The sequence below is a fragment of the Nomascus leucogenys genome, chromosome 20 (assembly GCF_006542625.1).
Source record: "Nomascus leucogenys isolate Asia chromosome 20, Asia_NLE_v1, whole genome shotgun sequence".
NCBI classification, from domain to species: domain Eukaryota; kingdom Metazoa; phylum Chordata; class Mammalia; order Primates; family Hylobatidae; genus Nomascus; species Nomascus leucogenys.
The window spans coordinates 19851968-19874930 of NC_044400.1; the positions used below are offsets into that span (position 1 = coordinate 19851968).

At 35.6% G+C, this 22963-nt stretch overlaps 1 protein-coding gene across 1 annotated transcript in view; it reads left to right on the forward strand.

Moving 5' to 3' along the window:
- The window catches only part of ACTR3 (actin related protein 3), a 74090-nt gene that overhangs the window by 35785 nt on the left and 15342 nt on the right, over positions 1-22963 (forward strand). Inside the window, exons 4-8 of the mRNA XM_030801468.1 lie at positions 1512-1622; positions 5754-5849; positions 8631-8738; positions 14767-14910; positions 16979-17152. Coding sequence (XP_030657328.1) covers positions 1512-1622; positions 5754-5849; positions 8631-8738; positions 14767-14910; positions 16979-17152 — 633 coding nt within the window. The remainder of the gene's footprint in view (positions 1-1511; positions 1623-5753; positions 5850-8630; positions 8739-14766; positions 14911-16978; positions 17153-22963) is intronic.

A 22963-nucleotide genomic window follows, 5' to 3' on the forward strand; every position in this document is an offset into this window, starting at 1 on the left:
CTGCAAGGTATTTATTTCTTTGTTCATTAATTTGTTTAACTTTAGGTATTGGATGTGTATTATGTTCATGGAATTATATTCTGTTGCAGAGGTTCACAAACTTTCTCAGTGCCATTAGTGTCTTAGTAACATTTTTCACTGTGCCACCTAGATCAAAAGAAGTGTCTGATAGTTCTGTTTATTAAATACCTAGGTCCAGGCAACTTAGTAGCCACTTGAAAAAAATAAGACACTTAAATTGGAAATATTATTTCACTGCTGAGTAATCACATTTCTGTTAGGATGCTTAGGCATTGCACAACTTCTCAAACCTGGAATCAGATGGGACATTGCCACCCTGATTTCTTGTTTTACATCGATGTTATTTTATGTGATAACTTGGTTTTTATGCCAGCAACTGCTGACAAACCAACTTCCTTAAGAAATAATGTCATTGAAAGGAATATATAATAGTTTGATTTATTGTTGAAACTGAATTACTGTGACTTGTAGATCATGCAGTGTCCAACTGATGTTGAGTAACACTGTATTTCCCTGGAAAATTTAAAATAACTTTGTGGCGCCTTTGTGAATTTATGGTAGTACACTGGGGTGCTGTCTTAGTTCATTTTCTGTTGCTATAATGAATACTTGAGACGGAGTAATTTATAAAGAAAAGAGGTTTATTTTGGCTCGTGGTTCTGGAGGTGAGGAAGTCCAAGATGAGTTGGCCACATCTGATTGACCTCTGGTAAGGACCTCATACTGCTTCACAGCATATTGGGGAATGGAAGAGGAAAGGGACAAAATACAAGGGACAGCCTCACTTTATAACAGTCTGCTTTCAACTCTCTGGAGAATTAACTCAGTCCTGCTGAGAGCTGCATTAATTCCTCTAATGATCTGATCACCTCTTAAAGGCCCCACCACCTCTCGATACTGTAACACTGGCAATTAAATTTTAACATGAGTTTTGGTGGGAACACACCACATCCAAATCATAGTAGGTATCTTGGCACACAGTTTGGAAGCATGACTCTTAAACATTTATAAAACTTTTCTTATAACATTTTATGTGCTTGATTCTTATGATTATTCTAGATATGTACTTACCAGGTGCACTTTTTATATTTGGCATACAATAAATACTTGTTAATGACCTAATGCATTAAAAATTAAGGAAATTGTGATATAGTTTTTTTAGGCTTAATTTTTGTAGGCTAACTTATCCTTTTATTACAAAACTTAAAATCTAGAAAGACTAGTACAATGACCTTCCATCTAGATTTAACAGGTTTTAACATTTTGACATACTCACTTTGTTTTTATTGAACTATCCATCTGACAATGCGTTGAACTAATTTATCTTTAAATCCTTAAGTACACACCTTTTAAGGATGTTCTATAGTATTACACCTATGAATATATCCTCATCTAATATCCACTAATGATCTAATATTTCCTTTTTTGTATTTTTATTTATTTTTTATATTAATAAGATTTAATTTGTATTTCCCTTTTTGTTTTAATAGTGGCCAATCCGCCATGGTATAGTTGAAGATTGGGACTTAATGGAAAGGTTTATGGAGCAAGTGATCTTTAAATATTTAAGGGCAGAACCTGAAGACCATTATTTTCTTTTGGTAAGTTACAAGTTATAATTTCACTGAGGAAATTTTTGAATACACTTAATGAGAACATTTTCATCACACTTCTTTGGTATACTTTGGTTATTAAATTGTCATATGTCTAAATGACTTTGTAATAAAGCTGTATCATCTTTAAGACCATCTAGTTATGGCTACAGGAGAATAGTAGTATGTCAAAGCACCACATTTTAAACACCTAAGAAGTGCTTTTGGTAGTTAATATCTAATCTTTATGATAGAAACAGTAAGTAATGTTCAGAAAAATGTTGGAAACCTGTGGCACTTCCTTTTTTGCTTAAAAAACAATGGTCTGATTATTATATCGTTGGTATTTCTTCATAACAAAAATACAATATAATTTAACTTTTAAACATCTTTTTATTGAAGCAATGCATGTTCATAACTTAAAAAATCAAATGACTTTATAAGATTTAAAACAACAAAATAACACTTTCCTTTTTACCTGTCCCAACCTTTGGTTCATATTCCCTGGAGGCAAACATTTTCAATTTTAACAAAGTTTGCCCTGGTAGTAATCTTTTAACATGTTTCTTTTATTTAACATTTTTTTTTATTTCTTATGTTTTTAAAAATATTATACGTTATTTACCAACTTCTTAATAGGAAAAATGAGAATTTCCCTTTTTTCCTTTTCTCTCCCTCAACACAAAATACCTATCTTTCCCACTCCTCACATTGTAGTTATATCACAATTTTTGGTTAAATCAATATTCTGTGTCTTTTGGTGATTTTGATGGACTATAAAGTTGAAAGAACCATACTATGGACACTTATACACCCACAATCTAGATTTGATGATTAACGTTAACATTTGGCTGTAATTGCTTCATGACGTCTTTCCATCTTTCACTTCATTTTAGTTTTTAAATCACTTCAAAGTGAGTTGCAAATGGGAGTCATTTGACCCCTAAATACTTTAGCACTTCTTTCATCAACTAGAGCTATCATGTGTGTATGGTTATTCTTTTCATATAAAATTTACATATCATGAATCACCGGTCTGCACCATTCAGTGGATTTTGACCAGGGTTTGGCAAACTTTCTAAAGGAGCAGATAGCAAATATTTTTGGCTTTGCGGGGGATATAGTCCCTGAGGAAACTTAATGACAACTTTTTATACAATGGTCCCTGTCACAGCTACTCAGCTGTGCTGTTGTAGCATGTTAGCAGCCATAGACAATACTTAAATTCATAGATATGCCTGGGTTCCAATAAATTTTTTTTTACCAAAACAGGTGGTGAGCTGTATTTGACCTACAGGATGCATGATGTGGTTTGTCCACTCTTTGTCAGTTACATACATCTGTGTAACCTAAACTCTTACCAAGATACAGAGAAATTACTATCAGGCTTGAAAGTTTTCTCATGCCCTTTTGTAATTAGTCTCTGCCCCCGTGCCCTAGTGACAACCACTGTTTTGTTTCTTTTTCATCTGAGATTAGCTTTGCCCATGTTTGAGTGTCAAATAATGGAATCATGCAATATGTGCATTTTGGTGAAACTTTTACTTAGCATAATCTGGAGATTGATTCATGTTGCATATACTGGTGATTTGTTGCTTTTTGTTGCTGGATTGTATTCCGTTGTATAAATTTGCCTCACTTTATCCATTTTCCTGTTGATGAATATTTGGGCTATTTTTAGTTTTTTTTTTTTTTTTCAAGACAGGATTTTGCTCTGTTGTTCAGGCTGGAATGCAGTGGACCAATCATGGCTCACTGCAGTGTTGACCTCCCAGCTCAAACAGTTCTCCCAGCTCAGATTCCTGAGTAGCTAGAACACACAGGCCCGGGCCACACGCCTGGGTAATGTGTTCTGGTTTAGAGATGGAGTCTCACTTTGTCGCCCAGGCTGGTCTTGAACTCCTGGGCTCCAAGTGATCCTCCCGCCATGGCCTCTCAAAGTGCTGCCACCATGTCTGGCTTAGTTCTAGTTTTTGGTTATAATAAAATAATTTGACCATTGTGAACCTTCTTCTACAAGACTTTTTGTGGACATATGTTTTCATTTCTCTTGTCTAAATACGTAAGTATGGAATTGCAGCATCACAGGGTAGGTACCTGATTGGTTTTTTTAGGGAAACTCGTGGGAACTTTTCCCAAGATGTTGAACCTTTTTGCACACCCCCCAGTGATGCATTAGTAATCTGGTTGCTCTATTCAAGATTTGGCTTATCAATCTTTTTTTTTTTTTTTGAGACAGAGTCTCGCTCTGTCACCCAGGCTGGAGTGCAGTGGCGTGATCTCGGCTCACTGCAAGCTCCGCCTCCTGGGTCATGCCATTCTCCTGTCTCAGCCTCTCCGAGTAGCTGGGACTACAGGCGCCCGCCACCACGCCTGGCTAATTTTTTGTATTTTTAGTAGAGACGGAGTTTCACCCTGGTCTCGATCTCCTGACCTCGTGATCCGCCCACCTCGGCCTCCCAAAGTGCTGGGATTACAAGCGTGAGCCACCGCGCCTGGCTTATCAATCTTTTATACGTTTTTTCTGAGACAGAGTCTTGCCCTGTCACCCAGGCTGGAGTGCAGTGATGTGATCTTGGCTCACTGAAACCTCCCCGCCTCCCAGGTTTAAGGGATTCTTGTGCCTCAGCCTCCTGAGTAGCTGGGATTACAGGCATGCATTGCCACACCCGGCTAACTTTTGTAATTTTAGTAGAGACAGGATTTTGCCATGTTGGCCAGGCTGGTCTTGAACTCCTAGCCTCAAGTAATCTGCCCACCTCGGCCTCCCAAAGTGCTGGGATTATAGGTGTGAGCTATTGTGCTGCTGGCTTGTCAGTCTTTAAAATTTTAGCCATTCTGGTGGGTGTGTAAGGTTTTTCATTTGCTTTTAATTTTAATTTTCATTTTCTGATTAATTATGTTGAGCAGTCTTTCATGTACGATTATTATTACTACCTATTTGTATATTTTCCTTTGTAGGGTCCTCTGATTATCTTTTATGTAGATTTTTCTTTCTTGGAGTTTATAATTTCACTGCCTTGGTTTTTAGTTTACTTAATTTTGTATGTATTCATCAGTAAATTGTCTCCAGACTTTTAAACATAGCTCCAGAACTCTTCTAAAGAAGTTTAAACACCGCAGGGAGTTTAGCTTATAAAGGTTTTATGTAAGGTAACAGTATACTTAGTTGTTTTGCTTTATATTTCTTTTGAAATAATAATTTTAAAAATACTTAATTTTTAATGGATTCAAGTTTTATCACTTTTTCCCTTTGGGATTTGTGCTTCATAAATTTAAGGAATTATTCCTTACCTTCAGGTCAAAAAGAGAATTCTGTGTCTTTCAAATTTAAAATTTTTTCTTTTACATTTAAGTATTTGAGATACCTATTAGATTGCCAGTCAGACTCACAAGAGTCAGAGGTCTTACCCAGTGTTAATCTTTAAAAATTGAAATGATTTAAGTGATCATGAGGCATAGGTGAAATATGAAGTCCAAGACTGCCAGATCTCTGAGTCCTTCCTTGCCTCTTTAGAGTGTGTTCTGTCCCAGACTTAACCTATGAGGTTTCCAAGTGATGTATGCAGTCATATAAACAGAAGAGTGCTCTGCAAACATCTTGATTCTATGCTCTTAACAGGTAAATTAATATAACATTTTTCAGAAAGCTGTACCATTAGATCTGTAGAATCTCGGCTTGTTTACTGTAATCCTATATAGTTCGGGGACATTCTTCTGAAAGCATTACTTAAATGAGGGCTCTCCCACTGGCAAATACCATCGATGTTTTTTCTGGAGGTTTGTCATTACCATATTTAAAGGATGATTTGACTGGACCACCTTTTCCCTCCCTCCAGCCCTCTGTCTCCCTGCTTCATTTCTTTCTAATGTTTAATCTGTATGAGTGGTATGATATAGGCATTCAAGGTTTTTTTTTTTTTTTTTTAAATGTGAATTACCATATCGTTTTCAGATACGTATGGATATGTTTGAATTCTCAATAGTTTTCCTTTGATCTCTGTGTCTGTCTTTCTACTTATAAATTTAATGCATTTTAAATAAAATGTTTGAAATAAATTACTTCTCATTTAAAAATTGTCAAGAAAGTTATCAAAATAATCTGATATTATCTATTTAAAATGTTATTTATTTCAATAGACTGAACCTCCATTGAATACTCCAGAAAACAGGGAATATACTGCTGAAATAATGTTTGAGTCCTTCAATGTTCCAGGCTTGTACATTGCTGTGCAGGTAAGCAAGTTCATAAATCTAAGTTTGATTCTTAAATTTTAACCTAGTTTAATTTGCTGCCTAAAATACGTACTTTTTTTTTTTCTGCAAAGGTTTAAACATAATGTCAAAGCATGTTATACTTCTGTCCTGAATTGTTAATTTAGAAGTAATATTATGGGAAGTGGAGATATTTAGTCAGGAAAAGAGAAGTGTTAAAAAAGTAAGTTAGTGGTGTTTGGGTATTTCAAGGGCTTTCATAGGACAGAAATAAAGGAACTAATATTTATGGAATGCTTACTCCATGACAAGAACATTGTATATATATTTATCCTTGTAAATAATCGTTTATCATTTATCCTTATAAATCTTTTTGTCCTTTATTATAGTCTTTTTTGATTGACTTATCTTTAAGTATATTTGACACCCTAATATTTCACTTCTCTTAATTTGTACATTTATCTGTATGGAACAGCTTCTCTCCCACCCCTCAGGATCAGAGCTTACCTCATTTTTTTTTTTCCTTGTAGCAAAGGCAATCCCTGACATAACACAAATGCTTTATATGTGTATTAATTCATTATTTCTATTAAATGTAGATATTTTTGTTTCTGTTTTTTGTGGAAGAAGAAAACTAAAGCTGGAAGGCACCTTATTCAGAGTTAAATGGTTAGCTGTGATACCAGGCAGCTGAGGTCTGTCTGACTTCGCTCTTTCTTGGGATCACACTGGTTTTTGTAACTCCACGGTACACAGAATCAAGAAATGATAATTATGGATGAATATTTTAACTTGGATAGCAAAGAACTTTTTAATGTTTAATGCAATCCATAAATTTAATGAACTGCCTTTTAAGTTCCCTGTTGCTAAAAATATTTAAGGAGTCACTTACACCTGTCATGAACTTTATAGAAGAATTCAGTCTTGAGTGGGAGGCCCTTTTTTAGTTCTTAGAATCTGAATAAAGTGAGGAGTTGGGAGAATTCATGTTTCACTTGAGAGTTTTTGCTTCTCATCTTATATTAAATATAATAAACTTATGTTTAACCATATTGTCAGGTAAAGCTTACTTTAAAACACTGGCATCATGAGCTTTGTTTCATTCCTCTGGAGTCGTAATTTGGTATTTCAGTGATTTCCTTAGTGGCCTCTGAGTGCTCATAATTTCATTATTTAATCTCTGTTCTGTTCTGTTTTGTTGATGTTCAGTAGTCAATAACATTTCTGTAACATGATGTGCCGATACATACCTATATCTATCTATCTATCTATCCATCTATCGATCTATCTATCTATCTATTTTACTAGTATTAGGATGGAATTTTTCATTGTAAGATTGTCAAAAAATAATGTATAGTTCTGTTAGCCTATAGTGATAATGTGGTGATTGTGTTAGTATGATCTTGTGTTCAGATAGGAGGGTGACCTAGATAGCTTTCTAGGTTCCTTTTAGCTATTATAGTCCAGGTAGGTAAAATAAGGCCAGTATAAGTTTAGTTGTTTTTAATTACTAGTCATATACTTTGTTTGAGGCTTGGATTGTAAGAAATTTAGTTTTTTAAAAAATGAACTATGTTAATTTCTTAATTCTCACACTTAAAAAAGAATTGTGTTGTATTGTCTGTACCAAGGTTTTTCATAGAAAAATTTTATCAACGTTGCTCTGTAATTAAATCATAGTAGTATTTGGAAGTGTGTGATGGCGTTTTCTCTATGTCATATAGTCCTAAACACATGTTGCCTTAAAAAAATTTGAAGGTAGGCCTGGCACGGTGGCTCACGCCTATAATCCCAGCACTTTGGCAGGCTGAGGCAGGTGAATCACAAGGTCAGGAGTTCAAGATCAGCCTGGCCGAGATGGTGAAACCCCATCTCTACTGAAAATACAAAAATTAGCCGGGTGTGGTGGTGGGCACCTGTAATCCCAGCTACTCCGGAGGCTGAGGCAGAGAATTGCTTGAACCCAAGAGGTGGAGATTGGGGTGAGCCGAGATCGCGCCACTACACTCCAGCCTGGGTGACAGAAAGAAACTCTGTATCAAAGAAAAAAAAAAAGAAGGTAATCTTTTAGTAATCGTTGTTTATAGCCATATATGTATTGAATAACTGGAGGTAGGGTGGTTGTGTACTTTTTGCCTTACATTGCCGTTTGTAACAGGCCAGCCCAGGTGGACATAGTTTAAGTTGTGGCAAGTTAGTTCTATACAGTTTTTTTTTTTTTTTTTTTTTTTTTTTTGAGATGGAGTCTTGCTCTGTCCCTCAGGCTGGAGTGCAGTGGCATGATCTCGGCTCACTGCAAGCTCCGCCTCCCAGGTTCACACCATTCTCCTGCCTCAGCCTCCCAAGTAGCTGGGACTACAGGTGCCTGCCACCACGCTAGGCTAATTTTTTGTATTTTTAGTAGAGACGGGGTTTCACCGTGTTAGCCAGGAAGGTCTCGATCTCCTGACCTCGTGATCTGCCCGCCTCGGCCTCCCAAAGTGCTGGGATTACAGGCAGTTAGTTCTATACTATTTAATGCAATCTTCCATATTTTTAGCTTTAGGACAGAAATAGCCTTTATAAAATACATAAATCTTATAAATCATGCTCCTAAGAGCAAATGCAAACCTGTTTGTCTTAATAAAATGTAGGGAGTGAGCTATTTTATTGCATAATACAAAATTAATTCTATGTATTTTCTTTCCACAGATACTACATTTAAAATTGAATAAAGTACTCCAGGAAACTAGTTTTTTTTTTTTGATTAACTCTTTGTTTTTTTGTTTTTTTTTTTGCCTTTCTTCTTTCTTTGTGCTCAAGGCTGTTCTTGCCTTAGCTGCATCTTGGACCTCAAGACAAGTAGGAGAACGGACGTTGACCGGTACGGTAATAGACAGTGGAGATGGTGTCACTCATGTCATTCCTGTGGTAAGGCTATTTTGCAGTTACTGAACAGAACATGAAATAACACATCTGGCAAAGTTAAATTATACGAATTAATATTACTTTTAAAAAACTTTAAATACTGCAGTTTAAAATTTATGCAGCCAAAAAACACATGAAAAAGTACTCATCATCACTGGCCATCAGAGAAATGCAAATCACAACCACAATGAGATACCATCTCACACCAGTTAGAATGGCCATCATTAAAAAGTCAGGAAATAACAGGTGCTGGAGAGGATGTGGAGAAATAGGAACACTTTTACACTGTTGGTGGGAATGTAAACTAGTTCAACCATTGTGGAAGTCAGTGTGGCGATTCCTCAGGGATCTAGAACTAGAAATACCATTTGACCCAGCCATCCCATTACTGTGTATATACCCAAAGGACTGTAAATCATGCTGCTATAAAGACACATGCACACATATGTTTGTTGCGGCACTATTCACGATAGCAAAGACTTGGAACCAACCCAAATGTCCATCAATGATAGACTGGATTAAGAAAATGTGGCACATATACACCATGGAATACTATGCAGCCATAAAAAAGGATGAGTTCATGTCCTTTGTAGGGACGTGGATGAAACTGGAAATCATCATTCTCAGTAAACTATCGGAAGGACAAAAAACCAAACACCACATGTTCTCACTCATAGGTGGGAATTGAACAGTGAGAACACAGGGACACAGGAAGGGGAACATCACACTCCGGTGACTGTTGTGGGGTGGGGGGAGGGGGGAGGGACAGCATTAGGAGATATACCTAATGCTAAATGACGAGTTAATGGGTGCAGTACACCAACATGGCACATGGATACATATGTAACAAACCTGCACATTGTGCATATGTATCCTAAAACTTAAAGTATAATAAAAAAAAAATTATGCTGTAATTTGGTCATTTGTTCAGTTATAGCTATGTTTTGCTCACCTTTTAAAAATTTTATAAACAATTCAAAATGTTTCTTTTACTGTAGGTTTGTACTGCAATTAAGAAAATTACAAATTGCAATATCTGGAATGGAAGTATGTTAATGGCTTTCATTCTGTTTTTCAGTTGGATGTGTGTTAGCCATTTGATGACCTCTTTTATTCATAATTAACAGATTTCAGACTGGTATACAGGGTAACTGTATAACAGTTAGTTGTAAGTACATGAACTTTAGTAGATGCTTTATGGTTTGTATTTAATAAAGCATATTAAGAAAAATGCATCAAATTAGATTGTCAGAAATAACATTTTTCTTCCAAGGCCGTTGTGCTTCAGTTCTTAATGATAAATCAAGTTTTAAAAAAATTATGCCTAATGAATTCAAAATGACTACTAGAATTCATACTGATTATTATTAAATGGGTATATATAGAAAGGTTTATCTTCTAAAGTAATTTTTATATTATAATGAATATCATTTAAGGATTTACATTATTTTGAACTTTTATTTTTTTATTCTCACTCCAGTGTTTAATGCATCAGGCAATGTCTGTTGAAGATTACATCCTCAGGGTGACTACCTTTGGATTAGACTCCTGATCCTCCACCACTTTCACCCTCATGATGTGTCATAATAGTTTTAGTAATAACTGCCATTGTTTAACGATAGCTTAAGATAAAATTCATATACCATACAATTCACTTGTTTAGAGTGTACAGTTAATTGATTTTTAGTATATTTACAAAGTCCATCCATCCCAATTTTAGAACATTTTCATCACCCTGCAAAGGAACCCTGTATCTGTTAATAGTCACCACCCATTTCCCCTTGATGCCTTCAGCCCCTGGCAACCACGAATCTACTTTTTGTCTGTGTTAGATTTGCCTGTCCTGGCCATTTTATATAAATGGAGTTAAACACTGTGGTCTTTTGTAACTGGGTGCTTTCACTTACCCGAACATTTTCAAGATTCATCCATGTTTTAGCATGTGTAGTATTTCATTTCTTTTTATTGCCAAATAATATTTCATTATATGGATATATGAGATTTTATGTAGCCTTTGGGAGATATTTTAGTAAGCTTGGAAATTAGGGCATGTCCAGCATTTGATAGCTTTTTTTAGTTTACTTGGCAGTATATTTTTCTTTCTTAGTGGTACATAAAATAATTGTTCATCTTAAAATTATCATTTAAATCTGAAAATCAGTCTGTGATAAAGATTATATTTTTCTTTGAGTACCTCAGTTTACTCATTAATTAAATGCAAATAATTGACTTGCCTAAGGTCACCAAATAATAGGTAGTGAGGCTAGGATTTGACCTGGTTCTGCCTTTCTTCAGTCTTTTCTTAACACCTGCACATCTGAGCAGTACTATCAGTATGTTGATAATTAGAATAGGTAATTTGCAGAATAGAAGTTATCAATATGGAAAAGAATGAGTTTTAGTAAGGACATTAAGAGTGGGTATTCTGGCCGGTATGGTGGCTCATGCCTGTAATCCCAGCACTTTGGGAGGCCAAGGTGGGCAGACCACTTGAGCCTAGGAGTTCAAGACCAACAGGGCAACATGCTGAAACCCTGTCTCTACAAAAAATGCAAAAATTCGTTGAACGTGGTGGTTCATGACTGTAGTCCCAGCTACTCTGGAGGCTGAGGAGGGAAGATACCTGACCCTGGAGAGGTTGAGGCTGCAGTGAGCCATGATCTCACCACTGCACTCTAGCTTCTCTAGCTTGAGCAACAGAGTGAGACCCTGTCTCCAAAAAAAAAGGTGTGTGGGGGGGTATTCCTGTTTATTGTTTACTTTTCTTGCCTTCTTTAGAATTAGTGGAGTATTTTTTATTATTCCATTTTCTCTTCTTTATTGACTTATTAGCTATGCTATATCTGTTGTCATTTGTTTGTTTTTGGTGGTGGTTGCTGTATGGGTTGTAGTAAACATCTTTAACTTATCACCGTCTAATTACAAATAACATTCTACTACTTCATAAATAATAATTATACAACAGCTTTGACCTTCTAGTCTTTGTTCCTTTATTGTCATTCATTTTACTTTTATATGTTGTGAACTCAATAATACATTATTAACTTGTTTCATTTTGAGTGGTGTATTAGTTTGCTAGAACTACCATGATAAAGTACTACAGACTGGGTACCTAAGGAATAATTTATTTTCTCACAGGTCTGGAGGTTAGAACCAAAAATTGTGATATAACTACAATGTGAGGAGTGGGAAAGGATAGGTACCAGGATTTTGGCAGGGTTGGTTTCTTCTGAAGACTTTCTTCTTGGCTTCTAGATGTCTGTCTTCTTTATATGTCTTCACATAGTCCTCCCCATACATGTCTGTGTCTTAATCTCCCCTTCTTAAGGACACCACTTATATTGGATTAGAGATAGCAACCCTAATGAATTCATTTTGACTAGATACTACTTTGAATACCCTATCTCCAAAAAACAGTCACATTCTGAGGTAGAGATTAGAACTTCAGCATGGGAATTTTGTGGGGAGGAAAAACACAATTTACCCAGTAGCAAAAAGTTATTTTTAAAAGATAACTTTTTTGGAGACAGAGTCTTGCTCTGTTGCCGAGGCTGGAGTGCAGCAGTGCGATCTCAGCTCGCTTCAACCTCCACCTCCTAGGTTTAAGCGATTCTTGTGTCTCAGCCTCTCGAGTAGCTGGGATTACAGATGTGCCACCACACCTGGCTAATTTTTTTGTATTTTTAGTAGAGATGGGGTTTCACCATGTTGCCCAGGCTGGTCTCGAACTCCTGCCCTCAAGTGATACACCTGCCTTGGCCTCCCAAAGTCTTGGGATTACAGGCGTGAGCCACTGTGCCCGGCCTTGAAATAGAGTTCTTTTATTCACATACCATATCTAGTGCTCTCTATTCCTTTGTGAAGGTCCAGATTTCCACCTAGTATCATTTTCCTTCTGTCAAAATGACATCCTTTAACATTTCTTATAGTGCTTATCTGCTGGCTCTGAATTCTTTCAACTTTTGTACATCTTTTGAAGTCTTTATTCTCCTTTAGTTTTGAAAGATGATTTTTGCTTGGTGTAGAAGGTTGACACTTTTCCCCTGTAGATGTCACTCCACTGTCTTCTGGCTTACCTTATTTCTGAAAATAAGTCAGCTGTTATTCTTGTGTGTGTTTCTTTGAATGTAATGTTTATTTGGGTGGCTGTCTTCAAGATTTTCTTTTTATCCCTGGTTCATTGGTTTTTAGCAACTTGATTGTGATGTACCTAAGTAAAGTTTTCTTTATGTCTCTTTTTCTTGGGGTTCATTGAGCTTCTTGTATATATAGTTTGTAATTTTCATCATATTTGGAAAGTTTTTGTCCGTTACTGATTACATATTTTTTCTCTTCCTCTTTTCTCTCCTTTAGGTACTCTAATCACATGTATATTAGGCTGCTTCACAGTGTCTCAAAGGTCATGATGCTCTCTGTTCATTTATTTTTTTTATAATCTTTTTCTTTTTTTTGGATAGTTCTTATAGCTCTGTCTTCAGATTCACTATTTTTTCTTCACTGTGTAGTCTACTGTAATCTCATCTAGTGTTTTTTTTTTTTTTCTTCTGGTAGATTTTTAAATTTCAGATACTATATTTTTTTCTTTAGAAGTTCCATTTGGGTCTTTTTATATCTTCCATTTTTCTCTTCCTCATCCTCATTGTTGACCTTCTTCATTATATGGAGTATATAGTTGCTGTTTTAATGACCTTGTCATTCCTCTGTATTGTTTGATTTTTCTCCTCGTTAAGTGTTGTGTTTTTGTGCTTCCTTGCATGCTTATGATTTTTGATTTGGCACTCTGTACATTGTTGTGTACTGTATTTTTGGAGTTCTTAATAAGTATTTAGGATTTTTTCCTGGGACATAGTTAAGATACCAGGAACTAGCTTGATCCTCTCAGGGGATCCTTTTAAATGTTATTAAGCAGGTCCATAACAGGTTTTTGTCCAGGGCTGGTTTGGCCCCTTCTTGAGGCAATATTCTTCTGAGGACTCTACTTCATGTCTTGTGTTTGAAAACATCTTTCAACTTTGGCTAGTGGGATCAGGAACTATTTCTGGCTGTGTGTGAGCTCTGGTGGTTGTTCTGTCTACTTTTTTCTACAGTTTCTTTCTCTCACCTTGGTGGTTTCCTCACAGGAATGTGCTGATCAGTATTCAGTTAAGGAGGTACTCTCTTCACATCTTCCCAGCTCTCTGTTGGTGTAACTCCTCCTCCTCCAATAATTTGTCCTACAAACTTCAGCCACTTTGGCCTTTCTGACCTTTGAATTCTGTATCCCTAACTTAATGAGACCAGTTTTGTTTGAGTTCTCTTTCCCATTGTTGTGGCCTAGTAACTCTCCCTAGGCAGTAGGATAGAGTGTTTATTTGTTTCCCTTTTCTTAGAAAGTATCTCTGCCCTACTCTGCCGATTGTCAAATGTCTGAAAACCTTTATTTCTTATTAATTGTCCTGTTTTCTCTTTAAGTTGAGAGGGTAAGTTCAATCCCTAATATTCTGCCATGCCAGATGATGAAGGCATCCTTAATATTCTTTCCTAATGAAATTTAATTTTGCCACATTGTTATACTTCGGACACATCAGTAAATTTGTGAATCAGTTCTACAAAATTTAGTTATTTGGCATTATGATGTTGTGTGGAAAGCTTCAGGTTTGTGAAATGGATACATACTTCATTAGGAAAATGATAAGCACTTTGTCAAATTTCTTATGACGCAATCTAAATTTTTTACTGAAATTATAAATGATTTAAAAATAGTACGTCTGATATAAAGTCTGCTATCTAAACCATTTGATATTTATATTTTGAAATTTATTTCTATATTGTTGAGTTATTTTAGTCGTAGTTATAAACTGTCAATGGGAAAAGATGCTGGCTATTCTTAATTATAGTTTCTGAGGAATAAAGGTGAATTCTGGGATAAGGCAGTACTTGAGAATATAAATACACTAACTTAATAAATTGGTCTTTGTTGGTTCACATTTTTAGGTTATATTAATTTTCAAAACATTGAAAGTAAATTTGGTGTCTTGTTTTCCCCCTCTAGGCTGAAGGGTATGTGATTGGCAGCTGTATTAAACACATTCCAATAGCAGGACGAGATATAACATATTTTATTCAGCAACTGCTGAGAGACCGAGAAGTAGGAATCCCTCCAGAACAATCCTTGGAAACTGCTAAGGCAGTAAAGGTAAAAAGTGTGATAGAAGTGTAATTTAGTTAAAAATTAAAATCACATTTATAACATCAACATGAGAAATTTTTAATTGAAGAACAGTACTTAAAATAATCTTGTTAACCAGTTATAAATTATTACTCTTAAATATGTTTACATTTTCTGTGTTTCTTGAAAGAAAATTATTATTACAGCAGTTTGTTTTCTTCATATTTTATATTTGAGAGGAGTAATATAAGAACATTTTACCAAATGACGTTAACATTAATTTTTGTGATTATTCTCTTTATTAAAAATAAATAATTATTTCACTATAAAGTCCTTACATCTCAGTTTCTTCACTGAATTCTTTAATTCTAAAAGCTTTTGTCATAAAAATTATTTTGATACAATTGATTTATTGTGCTATAGTATAGAGGCAGTGCTTGGCTCAAGTGATAGGGCACATAGAAGAAAAACATGAAGGCTATCTAAAGTATTTTATTAATTTTTTTCTGCCATGTAAGTATTATATCAGTGCTTCATGCAAACTATCAAAATACTTTAGCATTGTCTTTCAAACTTATTATTTGCCACATAACCAAAAAATTTCAGTGGGTTTCACATGTTTTGAAAAGCAAAACTGCCATGGCAAAAGTAACTTACTTGTCTCTCTTTCCATGGTTTTTTTTAATTACCTATAAATTTTAAAAATTTTTTATTTCTTATTTTTATTGATTTATTTTTTTATAGAGATGGGATCTTGTTCTGCTACCCAAGCTGGAGTGCAGTGGCACAGTCATGGCTCACTGTAGCCTCAAACTCCTGGGCTCACGTGATCCTCCCGCCTCAGCCTCCTGAGTAGCTAGGACTGCAGGTGCATATCACCATGTCTGGCTAAGTTTTTGTAGAGATAGAGGTCTTGCTATATTGCCCAGGCTGGTCTTGAACTCCTGGCCTTAAGCAGTCCTCCTGCTTTGGAATCTCAAAAATGCTGGATGTGAGCCACCATGCCTGGGCCTCTTTGCATGTTTATGGGATTTTCCTTGCTCGTCAGAGCTTAAGAATGAAAATGTATCAACTACTTCCTAGGTAGTAAATTAGTAAATGACTACCAAAAGTTACCCCAAGTTGGTGGCATAAGAATTAAATATATAAAAAGTTAATGTGAATACTACTGATTCAACATCTTTGGGAAATCTGTGAAATTAAAGCAAAACGAGAAAACACCAGAGATTTAAATCTATTCCAGAGAAGATCGATGGTCAGTCTGAATGTCTTTAAAGGAATATCATTTCTTTGTCATTCCCACTTCCAAGGTTTGGAGAAGACCTCTAATAGTGTAATTAAATGTCTTTCGTTTCCAGTATTTTTTCTCTTTGTGTATTTTGATTATTACTAGTAATATTTGCATCTATCTTGGATGGAGCCTGTGATGTGTAAAAATATTGGAAAAGGAAGTTTTTTTTTTAAAAAAAAGAACAAATATAGGTTGGCAGTTGGGAGTTAATTACAAATATGTTATAATCTATAATATATTTTTCAGTGTTTTTGATGAAAACTTACTTAGGTTATATAACCAAATATGCAACAAAATAGAGTAATTTATATTTTTAGCCTTTTTTCTTTGCTCATTAATTTACTCAGACTGAATTCAGTTTTGTTTCAGATATTTAAGGATCTATATTAATTTGTGTGGTTATCACAATTATTACTTATTCTTCAGTTCTATATTTTATTTATTCTCCTTACCTAGAGCACAAGATTCATTATTACTGAGACAGAAAATGTTGAATGACATTAATGAACATTTTCAGGAAATAACATTGAAATAGTAGAAATCAGCTCTCCAATCTCTCAAATATTGTTTATATTTAAAGTCAGAAAATATGTGTAGGAGATGAGTATGTTTATTTGTACTACACATATGATAATATCCTAACAAATTTTTCTTCCAGCTTAATTTCCTAATTTTATTTTCTGAAGAGTTTTTTTTTTTTCATTTGTTTATAGTTTACTGAAAACATGTAACATTGAAACATGAAAACATTTTACTGTTCCTATAATAAGTAAAAAAAGTTACTTTTGTTTCTTTGTTTTTCAGGAGCGCTATAGTTATGTCTGCCCAGATTTAGTAAAAGAATTTAACAAGTATGATACAGATGGGTCAAAATGGATTAAACAGTATACTGGAATCAATGCTATCTCAAAGAAAGAATTTTCTATCGATGTTGGTTATGAGAGATTTTTGGGACCTGAAATCTTTTTTCATCCAGAGGTAATTTTTTTTTTAAGGGAATTGTTTAAAAATATTCAGCAGCAAATATGAATTAATAGATATTCAGAGAGAATTAATCTCAGAAACTTTTATTAGTATACTAAAATAAAAGTTTGAGTTTTTTTGAAAAGTTTTATAAAAAAATTTTATGAACTTTTTAAAGAAAAAAATTTCCCTTTGTTAAAATAAGCAAAATTGGTGCTATTTTTTGTAGATTTAGAAAAAACTTTTTCAAAAATATGTGTGGCTTATAGGGGGGTCATGAAAAGAGGGGAGCCCTTAAATTTTTTTTTCCTTCCCTCAGTCATGGACTCAGGTAAAGTTTTGTAATCATTTAAATAAAATATTTTGGGAAAGGTTCTAGAAAGCTCCTGCCTCCCCATTTGTGTAAAATTACCATTATACAAAGAACCTTCAGTTGACCATTAAAATATATAACTAGTAGCAAAATAGTCTTCTGTCTATGAAGTTTTAGCAACATAAAGGCTTTATTAAGAAATACATAAAGGCTTTATTAAGAAATACATGCTTTTAATAATGGAAAATTCTTCTGGTAACTCAGTATCAGAATTGTAACTTTATTAATAGAATTACTAATATTATGTACTTACTCTTCTTAATGTTAAGAATAGTTATTTTTAAAATTTTGTTTATTCACTCAGCAAATGTTAAATGGGTTGGATTTTCATGATCCCAGCTTAAGCACTGGGTATTCAAAGATGAAAAATTATTTTATCTTGCTCTTATTGAGCTCAAAGAATAAAAGAGATGAGTATTTAAACACGTAAGGTTATAGTTGCTTTAATGAGTGTGTGTATCTGGTGAGGGCACAGGAACAAAGAGCATCTAAGTCTGCTTGGGAGAGCATCTCAGGGGAGATAATGGTTGAACTGAGACTTAAAGGATGAATGGGTGTTTGTCAGTCATGTGTGGTAGGGGAGTATATGTATTTCTGTCAGAAGGTTAGCTAGGCAGAGGTCTTAGACATGAGAGTGCTAGATAAGAAAAGTATAAAGGACAGATTGGTAGGAGAGGGATCCAGATAGGTATTCATGGACCCAGTCTTGAAGGGCAGATATGCTATGCAAGGGAATTAGCTGGATTCTGTAGTCACGCAAAAATTTTAAGCATAGAAGATATTATGTACCATATTAGAAAGGTTACTCTGGCAGCATTGGTTTGGACGGGTTGGAACAGAGGTGTGAATTGTGTTGGAAATAGGTGATTTTACTACGGTATTTTAGATGAAAGATGAATAGTATTTGTGGGTCAATGAGAATGAGGAAGGAGGTGAGAGAAAAATAGAATCAACGTAATTAGTAATTGCTTAGATATGAGGGGAGTAAGAATATGAGGAATCTGTGAAAATTCCCAGGTTTGTAACTTGGGCAACCCAGTGTGCCATCCACTGAAATTTGTAATACTGAAGGGGAGGAGTAGGTGAAATAGACAAAGATGAGTTTATTATATGCATCTTTTAAAAGGTTCAAAAACACTTGGGTGTTGTAAAGTCATCACCCTATGTAGGGCACAAAGGAAGAGGTTGGCTGAGAAGGGGCTGTGGAGTAGAAAGGTGAAGAATAGGGCCTTCGTGAACACAGACACATTATGGACAGGCTGAGTAAGTAGAACCTGCGAAGAATACTGAAGATGACAGAGAGGTAGAAGCCAAGCTAAAGGATTATGGTCATAAAATTGAGAGGAGTGAATGTTCCAAGAAGGGAGGGTAAATAGTGCCAGTTGCTGCAGTGAAGTAACATTAGAGGAAACCTTAGAAGTACGTGGAGTTTTTCAGCATCTAGGTTGTTGATGATCATAGGGGAGCAGTTTCAATGGAGTGATATGTTAGAGCAGCTTCTTGCCTCAGTGAGAGGTGAAGGTTTGGAAATCAGCAGTGTGGACATTCTGAGAGATGGCTATGAAAGAAAAAGACAGTGGACTAGTAAGAATTCAGTTGCAAGAATAAGGCTCAAGATAGTTTTAATTTTTAAGAGGGCTTACTCCAGTGACAGGAGGGAAGAAATTAAGTATAGGTACAGGAAAATGAACTAAGAAGGGCAGAAGCACAGGTAGGTAGTTGAAGAAGTTCATCATCATAGTTCATAGTTTTAATTTTTTTATGAGGTGGTATCAAGCTTATGTTTTGGGAGAAGGGACTGGACTAAAATTGAGGCTGAGGCAGGTGGATCACGAGGTCAGGAGATGAAGACCATCCTGGCTAACACGGTGAAACCCCGTCTCTACTAAAAAAAAAAAAAAAAAAAAAAAACCAAAAATTAGCTGGGCATGGTGGCAGGCGCCTGTAATCCCAGCTACTCGGGAGGCTGAGGCAGGAGAATGGCGTGAACCCAGGAGGTGGAGCTTGCAGTGAGCCGAGATCATGCCACTGCACTCCAGCCTGGGCAACAGAGCGAGACTCCATTTCATAAAAAAAAAAAAAAAAAAAATTGAGGGCTTGTGAAGAATAATGACTTTCATATTTACTGTTGAGGGGAATTGAGAGGGTGACTAGTGAGTACATATTAATAGTATGGGGCACCCATTCTCTACTCAAGGTAGCAGGTTAGATACCCAAAACTTTTAGTTGTACAATAGTGTCCCCTCACCTCCCCCAGACAGTTATGGGAAAGGAGCAAAAGGTTTTGACAAGGCAGAGATTAAAGTATTGCAGCATAGAGGAGAGAGCAAGTCCTGAAAGCTGAATTATCTAGGGATAGTGAGGGATACAGGGATTGGAGATCATGATGAATTGACACATAATAATTGTGAATTGGTAGCAGAGGAGTGAGCATGAGAAGGATAAGGAATTGTGGTCAGACTAGTATACTGGAGTGTGAAGGTTTTTGGTGGTACATTTTCTTTGCAATTTCTCAAAACATAAAAATTAAGAGGATGTATATACACAGTTTTAAAGGTCAAATAACACTGACAGACTTAAAATTAGCAGCTCTTCACCCTCCTGCTGCCATTGAGTTCTATAGAGCATCCACTAGCTCTTAGTTATTGCTCTTGGTAATAACCCCCAGATTTCTAAATACTGTGATGGTATCGCAGGAACTGGATGGAGCTGTTTCTTGATATGTCACTGTTAGTGGTTCAAATGCTAGCCTCCTTTTAGATTAGTTCTTTCTAGACTCTCTTTTCTTCCAGCCTGCCCACATGTTAGGTTATTGTTATTAGGTAAATCAATAGTATTGTAATATTTATAGTATTATACCTGAGACTGTTGTTCACTTTTGAGGCAAGTAGTGTAATGTGATTCTTTTCCCTTAAAATTCAGCTTTTCCTGCACTTTTACCTTGTTTATTCATTTGCTTCAGTTTCTTTTCTTTTTTTTAAGTTTGGGGGTATATGTACAGGTTTTTATGTACGTAAACTTTTGTCATGGAGGTTGTACAGATTGTTTTGTCCCCAGGTATTAAGTCTAGTATCCATTAGCTATTTTTCCTGATCCTCTCCCTCTTCCCACTCTCCACCCTCTGATAGGCCCCAGTGTCTGTTGTTTCCCTCTGTATGTACATGTTTACTTATCATTTAGCTTCCACTTAAAAGTGAGAACATGCAGTAATTGGTTTTCTGTTCTTGTATTGGTTTGCTGAGGAAAATGGCCCCCAGCTCCATGCATGTTCCTGCAAAGAACACGACCTCATCCTTTTTTATAGCTGCATAGTATTCCATGGTGTATATGTACCACATTTTCTTTATCCAGTCTACCATTGATGGGCATTTAGGTTGATTCCATGTCTTTATTTTTGTGAAGTGCTGCAGTGAACATACGTATGCATGTGTCTTTGTGGTAGAACAATTTATACTCCTTTGCGTATGTGGGATTGCTGGGTTGAATATTTATGTTTTAGGTTCTTGAGGAATTGCCACACTGTTTTCCACAATGGTTGAACTAATTTACACGTAATACACACCAACAGAGTATAAGCGTTTCTTTTTCTTTCCAACTTTGCCAGCACCTTTATTTTTCTTTTTAAATTGTATTTATTTTTTAAAAATATTTTCTCTTTCCTTCATTTTTTAGGAGGGATGTTGTGAGAATATTTTTTGAGTTTTTAATAATAGCCATTCTGACTGGTTTGAGATGGTATCTCATTGTGGTTTTGATTTACATTTCTCTAATGATCAGTGATGTTGAGCTTTTTTTCATAAGATTGTTGGCCACATATATGTCTTCTTTTGAAAATTGTTCAGGTCCTTTGCCCACTTTTTAATGGGGTTGTTTTTTCCTTGTAAATTTATTTAAGTTCCTTGTAGATGCTGGATATTAGAACTTTGTCAGATGTGTAATTTGCAAAGATTTTCTCCCATTCTGTAGGTTGTCTGTTTACTCCGCTAATAGTTTCTTTTGCTGTGCAGAAGCTCTTTAATTAGATCCCATTTGTCATTTTTTGCTTTTGCCACCTTCGTCATGGAATCTTTGCCCGTACCCATGTCCAGAATGGTATAATTTGCTTCATTTTGTTTGTACAGTCATTTATTCATTCATTTATTTATTGGGGTTTGAATTAACTTTCTTGTTATACAAGGTCTGGAAGGGAACCAAGGAAGGTGGGTCTCATTCTATATAGAGGATTTTAACAGTTTCTTTTCCAAACAGGATTGAAATATTTTATTCATTGTTTTTTTGCCCCCTGATTCATCCTTGGTCATTTACCTTTCCTTTTAATTCTCTTGCTGTCATTTTAGCGGAGAGACAAGAGACTGGAGAGATAACCACATGTAGCTGGAAGTTAGGACAGATTTTTGTATGGGCCATTTATATGTGAGTAGATTAATAGAAGTGTGTCAGACCCAGACCTCATTTCAGCTAAGGCACATCAATTTGAAGTTGAAATCTTAGAGAAAAATATTAAAGCTCCAAGTTGGGGACAGGAATTAGAAAATTGCGGAAGATCCTGAGCAAATGTCCTGTATGAATAGGATCATGACCACAAGATGGATAATAGCATAGGATATAGGAGATGAGCATTTGAATGGAATATGCTTGACAAATGAGCTTAGCTGATGCCTTGGCTTTCTTAAAAACCTTGAAGTAGGCTGGTTGTGGTGGCTCACGCCTGTAATCCCAGCACTTTGGGAAGCCAAGGTGGGCGAATCACTCAAGCCCAGGAGTTTAAGACCAGCGTGGGCAACATGGCAAGAGCCCGTCTCTACCAAAAAAATACAAAAAATTAGCCAGGTGAGTGGCATGTGCCTGTAGTCCCAGCTACTTGGGAGGCTGAGGTGAGAGTATTGCTTGAGCCCAGGAGGTCGAGGCTGCAACGAGCTGGCATTGCACCATTGTACTCCAGTCTGAGCAACAGAGCAAGACCCTGTCTCATAAATAACCCCGAAGCTTTAGATATGTAAATAAAATGTGTTTCATATTGTTTAGGAAAGGTATAGTTGGCTGGATGAAAATGTATCTTGCTGCTAATGTTTCATACATCATTTTTTCTATTAATTTGAATAACCTTTATTGTTTCATACACCAATATTTCTTTATTTTTTAACTTTAAAACATTTTCTATTGTCTATAGCTTTATGTTCCTTATAAGTAATTTCTTCTATGAGAAACCTGTTTCTCTTTTTAAAAAACCTGCTTTGTTTTCTTTTTTTTAAAGGCTGTTTTTAAAAATCAGTTATGTATATGCACATGGTTTGAAAGTCTTGGTCTGCGTGTCCTAACAAAAACTAGGAGTGCCCTGCATGTTTCTTTCCCTGTTTTCTATTTCTAGAGGTAAACACTTCAAACTCTTCTTAGTTGCTTCTTTTGCTGATTGCCTCCTTAGCTATGTATCGCTTGGTTATGTTGCAACTTCA